The following is a 10,145-nucleotide window of genomic DNA, read 5'->3' on the forward strand; positions in this document are numbered from 1 at the left end:
GGATGTGTGCTCTCTGCATGTGAGTGCAGTGCAGTGCAGTGTGTCGAAGGGACGGAAAGATCTGAGGCCGTTTGAGGTAACAGAGATGACATGAGGGAGGCAGCGCCTGTACACGGCAAACATAAACTGTGCCACTTCATCTGAAAACAATGGGGGACAGGACACTGAGTGTGCTCTCATCCACATCTCCATTGTCTGCCCTCCTCTTTTACTCCTCCTCCGAGCATGGAGCATAAGCGGGGTGAAAGAGGGAGGGGAGGGGGAGGAGAAGGGGGGAGCAGCAGTGGGGGCAGTGGGGGTCTGGCTGTGTTCTTTCTCCTCTGTCTGTGTGCGAATGCACAGACGGTTCAGTAGTAATTTGATGTGTGTCCCCGGGGACATTTGATGGATTAAAGCTAAGCAGCTCCATTTCGCAGCACCACCTGATCTTCCACTGCCTGTGCCCCATATAAAGGCTGGCGTGATTGCTGATCTCAGCTAGTCTGACAGTCTCTCTCTCTCCCTCCTCTCTCTGTCTGTCTCCATCTCTTCTCTTCCTCACTGGTCCCTTAAGCCTGCTGCATCACAGGAGCTATCCAGTGCTGAACAGGATCGCTTTTATTTTTTATTTTTTTATTTTTCTTGGGGGAAGCTGGGGGAGCCAGAGAGTATCACACAGCATTGCCGTCAGCCTTGTTCTCCACTGATTTCCATTTTCTTTCTTATCTTATGTTTTTGGCCGTTGTCTTCACATTAACCGCAAGGATTACCGTCAAGCCAGCTCTGCTCGTGTGCTTCCACAGAGGGTCTTTTATATTCTCTCATGCGTTTTTCTCAGCTCTGTGTTTTTATCCATTGAAACATGCCCCGCTCATTTTTGGTGAAGAAGATCAAGCTTGATGATTTCTCTTCGTCCAATGTGGCCACCTCCAATCATCATCACCACCTGGACGACTCGTTCACTTTTGCACGCTCCATCACAGACTCGGTGACCAGCCTTGGGGTTCGTCTCAGTGAGAATGGTGAGTTAACATGCCTCCACTAGTCTGCCCCGCTCCAGTTAGAGATGTTGCCAGCGCTCCTGCCTGTAGACAGCTCCGGTGCTGATTTCAGCACGCCTGACATTTCCACACTTAGCGCAGATGGCATCCTCTTTTGTTTTTGTGTCGGCTGAGATTTTCTTTAGCTACAGCCAATAACATGCTCGTAGAGTGTAAATTAATGTGAGATGTTACATGCAACCAGCTGATTTTTGCATCAGTATCCTGAATAATCCTCTCCAGAGGCACCCCACCCCCATCTCTGTGCTCCCAGACTTTTGTTTTTTGACTCCAGTGAAGGACAGACACAATTCAGGTCACAGCCACGGATTAGCTTATGTAAATAGGGAACACAACGTGTGTCTAATCGGGAGAAGCTCCAGTTACGTATGTGTATGAATTCACCAACCCTGTGGTAGCCGAGCACGCATAGACTGACTATATCTGGTCATCATGTGTACTAAAAAATTCATGAATATGAGAGATGAGGATCAGATGATACATTTGTCCTTAGCTGTTATTGTCCTTGAGTTCCCATCACGGTCCGATCCTCCCTTGCCCCCCTCTTCCCATCCAAATGGAGCATGCACAGTCTCCCCACCCCCATCGCTCCACTACATCTTTCTCTTCCTTCCGGGCATTTGAAAACTAGCAGGGGTTAGAGTTTCAGCCATGCAGGCCTATCGTCGCCACTAGAGACATCTACACACTGTACAGTGCGGCCGGAAGGGAAGTGGGGAGCCGGGCTGAGGGGATAGTGAAGGGAAGGAGAAAAAGGAGACAAAAATGCTTGGGGCAGCAATGAGGCCGATCACGTGACAGAGGTTGTACAGTAAACATGAAGAAAGGCACATAGCTGCACTGTGGTCAACACACGGCCCGGCCACACTAAGCTCCAGTCAGTGCTGAGCGGCGACCTTCACTTTCACGGTCTGCTTTAAGCTCGCCGCTTCCATTTTGTGGCCACGTTTAGAGGGCCATATGTGTGTCTTTGTTATGATTTGTTAGGATATTTTCACAGCGCGAAGAGGCTCCACAGTCCACAGCTGAATGTTGTGATGATGCCCACCTGTTATTCAGCTGTGTCAATAACAAGATTCAGTGAAATTTAGATGGATCAGGATTAAGTGGAATTAATTTAATTTGTGCTAAAAGAGACTGGACTGGTGTGTAAATTATAGAGGTTTGTTGAATTCATGACAACTGCTGAGTAAAGACTAAAAAAAATATGGCAAGAAATAAAAACATTATATATATCTACCAGGCATCTATTCTAGCTTGTAATGAATGTTCTTCAGATTTCCTGCTGCACGATTTTATATTATATAAGAATCCATTTGTATAGTTATTGTCACTCTCTATTGTTCCTGAATCTATTGTTCAACACCATGAAAAATAAGCATTATGTTAAAAAGAAGAAAAGAACGATAAGGCACGACACTGATGTTGACAAAAAGGCGTTTAATTGGAACAAAAGAATCGTTCTTTTCATCCTGAGTGAAAAAAAAAAAAAAAAAAAAGGCAAAAGGCAAAATAAAAAGAATTCTCAGCAAGGCTGAAATACCTAACATCAGCACTTCTGCCGTGCCAGGAGATTTCCTTTCCCCCTATTGTGGAGACATTTGACTTGAGTGTCTGTTGAACAACAAAGAGGGGTGGCTGAGAGGGTCCATTAATTACATGCTTGCTTTGCATTAGAGAAATGAGTCCATGAGCTGTAAAGGCTGATACAGTGCGAGTCCTAAATGATGAGCTCCATGTCTGACCTTGAGTAATTGAAACATAGTGAACAACTCTGCTTAAACTAATGCATTATGGTTTGTTGAAAAAAAAAAATAAATAAATAAAATAAAATAAAATTATATATATATATCAGCAAAATAAAGGCCATGTTGTTGTGTGTAGTGCAGCTACATAGTGTGACAGTAGAACAGGTGGATATGGCTACAAATAATTGTTGAAGCTGCAGAATTTAACTACAAATTCAATTGTAAATTGTAAGAACTTAGCTTTAAAATGACAAATAAGAAATATTTCTTCATTTTATTTATATATTTTTTTATTTTTTTGAGAGAAAGTGCTGCTCTCTCTGTCAGACAAACACCATCTGTGTGGCTGAAAACAGTGAACCCATGCAGTGCAGGATGATAATGTGTGCACAGGCCTGGTGTTTCCCTGTCCCCGGGTGTCACGGTCATGTCTTTGACAAAGTGGGTGTGTGAACAGGAACCCTTGGGAATGGAGACGCTGTAGTAAGAGAGCACTTCAACTGATTTCTTAATGGCCTGTTTCTTGAAGCCACTTGAGCTCGTTCGCTGCTGCAGGCAGGTGACCCTCTTCACAAACAATGTGTATGATGCCATGTCTCATATTATCAGTGCTCAAGCACACCGTGCTCAATAAACTATTATTGTGTGTCGCAGATACTTGATCTCCTCCACTGTTCTAGCAGCTGCACTATTTTACAGATGATAGCCTATTGATCAGTTCAAAACTTTGAATTTCATTAAAAAGCAGTCAATACCTAATTTCCACTGCTTGCTGCACACAGTGCTTAGGAATGGCTTTTTTTCTGCAGTTATGCACTATTTCTCTCAGGAAAGGAATTTCACCACATTTTATATCTGCTCTAATATGTTCAACCTATATAATATCAACCCTTAAGGTAAAGAGCATTTAGTATTTATTCAGTTCCTGAGTTTCACAACATAAGAATATATATCGAGTTCTGTTTGGATGCGTTTAGCTGCCAGCAAGCCTTTTAGCTGCTCTGGCACTGAGCAGCTTCGGAGGGAAAAGGAAAGACATGAATGATGCCAACAAAAATATATCTCTCTGAAATCATGCTCTGTACAGTTGGGGACATTTTAATCACTCGTAGCACTTTGTGCTCTGCTGCATCATGCTTAAACCTGCTTGGAGAAGTAGCATGAAATCCTGCAGTGATGTGACAAGTTGATCCAAAACTATAAAATGTGTCTTCAGCAAAGAAACAAACAGTAATTCATACAGAAAGCTCTCAAATCAGCAACCTGTTTGAAGGGTTTGTTTTTATTTTGAACACTGATAAAAATTTAGAAAAAAATACAAAACCATTGCAAAAATAAAAATTCTGGAGACATTCTGGAGTATTTGTTCAGGTTTAGTGTTGAGACATGATTTAAAATCGTAATGCCAGCGCTCACAGAGCATTCATTAAGCAGCCATGGAGACAGGCCCCAACCACAGAAGTGATGCACCATAGATGAAGAGAAGGATGTCTGATCAATGAGACTACTTTATTTAAGAGGGGCTTTAATATGCATCTTCTCACACAGGAGACTTCTGTGATGAGCTATTATCTAGCACTCATCCTCACTGTAAAAATGCAACCTCCCTGAACGCAGCTGAGCGCATCCTGTTTTCCTGCATCACTGCACTATTGTGTGTACAACCTGTGAGTTCTGGAAAAAATGCAATTAGCTCTGTGCTGCCACTCACTCCTTTCACCATTTTACGAAGGGCAATCATCCAACATGATAATCATGTAATCACCAGCGTGTCACTGTGTCCTTATCCATCACAACCCCTGGCCAACTGTGTTTGCGTGTGTCTCTTACCCAGGCTACATCCAGGATTACGTCACGCCATCTGTATACCAGGGGGAGAAGAAGATGGAGCACAAGCTGGCTTCGCCAGTGTCGGACCCCCTGTACACCCAGGTGAACAGCGGTGGGGAGTACTGTGATCCCGACCTGAAGCACCCTGACAGCCCCCAGTCTGGCATGACTGCCAGCGGCTTCTACAGTGGTGAATCGGAGGCCCTGGCCGAGGGTTACACCATTGATGCCTTCTTCATCTCTGACGGGCGCTCGAGGCGAAAGGGAGACAGCGAGAGTCATGGAGGGGGCTCCAGAAGCAGCAGTGCGAACGCTGGGGCTCAGGAGAGGGGGTCTGGCACGGCTCGCCACACCTGCAATGAGTGTGGCAAGACGTACGCCACCTCCTCCAACCTCAGCAGACACAAGCAGACGCACCGCAGCCTGGACAGCAAGATGGCCCGCAAGTGTCCCACCTGTAATAAAGTGTACGTGTCCATGCCGGCGTTGGCCATGCACATCCTCACCCACGACCTCAAGCACAAGTGCGACGTGTGCAGCAAGGCTTTCAGTCGGCCGTGGCTCCTTCAAGGTCACATGCGCTCACACACGGGGGAGAAGCCCTTTGCCTGCGCCCACTGTGGCAAAGCCTTTGCTGACCGCTCAAACCTCCGCGCCCACATGCAAACACACTCTGCCTTCAAGCACTACAGATGCAAGCGCTGCAATAAGACCTTCGCTCTCAAGTCCTACCTGAACAAGCACTATGAGTCAGCTTGCTTCAAGGGCTCTGCAGACGAAGACTACTCTGGATCAGAAAACTAACCACAAGGAAGAAGCAAAATTCTGAACCCCTGTTGTCGGTTCGCCACCAATAACCCTGTCCACTCTGCCCTCCATGCCTTTTTTCTTCCCTTTTTTTAGAAAGCAATATTTTCACTGAGATTATGTGAAGAAACTCTAATGATTATGGCAAAGACAATTTCAAAAGATGCTGGATTTTTTCCCTGCACAGTAGCTAATCGTCCACAGAAACATACAATCAAACAACCTTCCCCCAAATAGAGACTGTAGATGATAGTTGTACACAATTAAGCAACATGTGCTCGCATGGACGTGGGCACATGTAAACACACACACAAACACTCACACAGACATGTATGCGCACACGCACACACACACACACACACACACACACACACACACACACACACACACACACACTCATGTACGCACGTGCACACACACACACACACACACACACACACACACACACACACACACACACACACACACACACACACACACACACACACACACACACACAATTATATATGAGGCCTGGCATGTGAATTTTTATCAATGACTATAATGATATTGATATCAATAGTAATAATATTTAGATTCCTGATATTTTATAGCAAATAGTAAAGAAAAAATGAAAAAAAAAAAAACATAAAAAAGGACTAACAGTGTTCTTTTGTTTTTTAGAGACAAAATGACCTCTTGTATTTTTATGCTGCTTTTTATTTGCTAAGAATTGAATTCTTTTGCAACTGCCAACATGAACTTTTTATGAAAATGTGAACTATGACAGTATTTGCAAAAAAGGGAGATCATTTTAAAAGGTTAAAAGACAAACCCCCTTTTTCCACACCAATGTTTCAATTCAACGGATGTTATTTTTGTATTTGATTTTTCTAAATTTATTTTTTTGTGCTTATTATCCCTTGTCGATCAAAAGCATCTTTGTAACTGTGGGTATTCAAAAAAAAAAAGAAAAAGGAAAAAAAAACAAAGCTAATTTAAATAAGCTATACAAGGCCATAGGCCATAGGTCATTAAGTTTAATCCTCCAAGAGCAGTGATTTTAAAATGTTGAACAGGCCTGTTGAACAGGTTATCACACGCTACGTCTGATCAAATTCATATAGTCTCGCCCTGATGTACAGACCCGGACAAAAACACTTAAGAGCCAGACCAAATGATCTGTTGTAATAAGTGCCATGTGCAGTCGACTCGTCTATAGCAATGAAAACTCTCGTTGTTCTTCCTCCACCATGGTGGCTTGCATAAACTCTGCTGCCTTTATGGTGCATCGTCCGGTCTTAACAAGCAATCTCCACCCAGTGTTTGAGGTGCTCCCCCCCCCACCTCCTCCACCGCCAGTGTTACCTCAGAGTGACGGTATGGACTCACACACCCTCAGTTACAAAGTGACAGTCAAATTTTTCTGTTTGTCTGTTTTATATGTCGCTCAAAGCTCCGCCCACGGTTTAAGATGCATCCCATCTATTTATCATGTAAATACTTTATTTATCTTCCTATTTATCTATTTATTTCATTATTTATTTACCTTATTTTTGTGTATTTATTGAAGACTTGCTTCTTTGTTCATTATCATGTATTTATTTATTGTTTATAATTTAAAAAAAATGAACATCCATTGACCTTGTAAGATGCTGCTGATCTTCAAAGAAAATGTTTATATGCATGAAAACTGTAGAGAGTCCAAGGGACTTAGTTTTTTAAAGAGGAACAATGTACAGTACCAGTGCTAGAAGACGTCAAACTAATGAATGCAGAATTACTTTTGTTTTTCGTGGCAATAACTTTACTGACACAGCAACTGACATGTATAACAATCACAGCTGTCCTGTTTTCAGTCGATTTAGGGCAATAAAAAGAAACAATGAAAAATGAAAAACTAAAATATTCTCCATCTTGCTGTTTCCCAAAAGAGGTGTTTGACCCCTTTTTTTTATCTTTAAATCTCAGGCAATAAATAATCCCCAGAAATGGCGGACGTGATGTGCATGTAGAAGTCGCCATGAAAATGTAACAATATCCATTTGTTAAAATTAGAGAGTTGAATGTAATGTAGGTGTAAATCCAGCTTCACCAAGGTTTAAAAAAAAAATGTGTAAAAGCAATAAAGATAGTGATGCAGTAACACTCAATCTTTCTACCACGAGTCCCAAACTGCTACAAGTGTTAATTTGACTGGAAAAAGCTGCTCATCCTTAATATTTCTTTTTATCATTTTAACCGTCTCTTTTGTTTTAAAGAGCAACCAGGTAAAAAAAAAAATCTCTTCTGGCAGCTGAAGGGCAGGCATGATAGAAGGTCACATATTGTACAACAGGATTACAATAATTCTCATTTAGGTCACTGACATAATGAAGTATTTAAATAGAGTTAAATTCAAAGTCTTCACAGTTTTCAGCTCCGTTTCAAACAGCTAAGTGAATCTCTGAGGCGTCAGAGGAGAGAATCCTGCTGAGATAACATATGGACGGCTGTATACATTTCTAACCAGCACTAATGGAAATGATCTTGACGCGGCAGAGAAAGTTTGGAGATTGTTGAAATAAAAACGACGCGCTGTAATGCTCTTGTAACTCCCCCATCATTTGTCCCTGCCTGGCATCCTCCCCCTCCCCCCTCCACCAGCCGTCCTCATCCCGTCCCCAACTGCCTCTAAACAGACGCACCGAGGATGAGATGTGCTGAAGTGGGATTGGCGGAGGGTGGTGGAGTGTGGGAGGATAACAGGTGTTTGCAGACAGACTGCAGATAGGGAGCGTAATTGAGTCGGTGAGCGACCTCCAAGGGGAAGGTCAAGCACCAGCAGGCAAATGCACTGTCAGCTATTTGCATATTCCAAATGGATGACACGATCACAGTAATGCTGAGCTCGCCCTAAAAAATAAATAAATAAATAAAATTTTTTAAAAAACAACACAAAACTGAGGAGAAAAGACAGAAAAGAGGCGTCTCTGCTGTGGTTTTCTCGTCTCTCCTGCCTGCTCCACCGTCATCCTGTCAATGGTCGTCTAAGTGCTACAGCTGAATCACTGCATGAGAGCATCCAAACCACCTGTCTCCTGATTAACTTGCAGAACACACTGTTTGGCACGTTGCTGTATTATTGAACTAATGCAGAAATCATTACTTCCAATAGATTCTTTTTTTTTTTTTCTTTTTTTAATACGTTTTATATTTTACTGTTGGACAGAGATATAATGTACCTCCACAACATGGGGACCGTGTTTTAATAAGGCTGATAAAAGTACTGAGATCATTAAAAACAATTTGGGATTGGAAATGTGCTGCAGGCTTGTTGCCTATAAAACTGGCAGCGTTACAGTAACACATCGTCCTCAGAGAAAATACTCACTACAAAAAAAAAAAAAAAAAAGAATAAAAAAAAAAAAAGGGAGGCACAATTTGATTCTAAACTTCTGAATTTAGATGTAGGGAAACATTGTTCCTCTTTGATAATTTTGTAAATATATTTGTAAATATATCACAGCAATAATATGACAATGCATGTAGACATTTAATTGCTCTTTTTCTATTCATGTTGTCTTTTTTTTTTTTTTATTGGAAAAAAAAGACAAATACAGGTACCAACTGCAGTCTGGGTGGCCATTTGAATCAGGGAGTGTCTTGATTAAAAAGCTATCTGTTGTAAGTTACAAACAAAAACTTCAAACTCTGTGTATTCTCAAAGATTTGATCATGTTCTGTATGATTTCTCTGTTCTTGTTTTCTTTTATTTACGTGCCCGGCTTGGCTGCGCAATGAAAAAGTGCCAAAAAGTATGATTTCCATGACAAAAGCCTTCAACATATGGTTGGCTGCTTGAAACCTTCCATATGGTCCTCAAAGAAAAAAAAAACTGATTAAGATTTTCCACTTTCTTTCTCACTCTCTCTTTCTCTCTGTCTCTCTCTCTCTCTCTCTCTCTGTTCCAGCTGAGTATGAAGAAACTTAAGCCATGATTGCTGAGGGGTGTTTTGATTTATCTTGTTCTGCTACAATTAATAATGATGACAACAATAGCAATGATAACGTTAATAAAAACAATAGCACAAGGAACCTACAAGTCCACTCTTATTTCTTTTAAAATTGTCAGGTTTGATTTTATTTAAAAAGGATAATTTTTTTTTTTTTTTTTTTTTTTTTTTTTAAATCACTGAGAAAACACACACACACACACACAGAGCAGATGTTTACGGACAAACCAACCTGATCTGTTCACACCTTTTCTTCATAATACATATCTGTAGAAAATGAAACTGGTGAGTCTGGTGTGTGTTTGGTGGAGCCCTCGGTCAACATTAACAGAGTGTGTAATTATAGTTATGACTGTAATGCGCCATCAGCTGTAACTTCCTCTGTCAATGTTTGAGGGACTTTATGAGTTTTACTGCAAGTTTACTAACTTTTAATTTCACCGCTACCAGGCACAAAAAAGAAAAGAAAAGAAAAAAAAAAAAAAGCCAATATCCTTTGTTTTTCTCGGGAACAGTCAGAGGACCTGACAACAACGATATAGCTCTGAATAAGAGTTCCTGAGATGTCGGCGTTATCAAAAGCAGAGGCATCTGTTCCACCACTATTAAGCCCTTCCTGGTCATTAAATTTTAATGGAACATTGATTTCATGCTGGAACTACTCTTTCTGAGTGACTCAAAAAGCCAGAGAAAAATATGGAACAAAATAAAAATGAATCATGACAGCGGACAGGGATTATTATTCT

The 10,145-nt window shown here is 41.5% G+C and overlaps 1 protein-coding gene across 1 annotated transcript; it reads left to right on the plus strand.

Moving 5' to 3' along the window:
• The first annotated feature begins 478 nt into the window (after window positions 1-478).
• Window positions 479-5,878, plus strand: scrt2 (scratch family zinc finger 2). The gene is made up of 2 exons (XM_071477140.1): window positions 479-1,001; window positions 4,623-5,878. Exons 1-2 carry the CDS (start codon window positions 842-844, stop codon window positions 5,420-5,422), a joined length of 960 nt encoding a protein of 319 aa, XP_071333241.1. The 5' UTR covers window positions 479-841; the 3' UTR covers window positions 5,423-5,878.
• The last annotated feature ends 4,267 nt before the right edge of the window (window positions 5,879-10,145 follow it).

This window comes from Trachinotus anak, unplaced genomic scaffold, assembly GCF_046630095.1.
Source record: "Trachinotus anak isolate AG129_WGS33_773 ecotype Australia unplaced genomic scaffold, CSIRO_AGI_Tana_v1 ptg000004l, whole genome shotgun sequence".
NCBI lineage: Eukaryota > Metazoa > Chordata > Actinopteri > Carangiformes > Carangidae > Trachinotus > Trachinotus anak.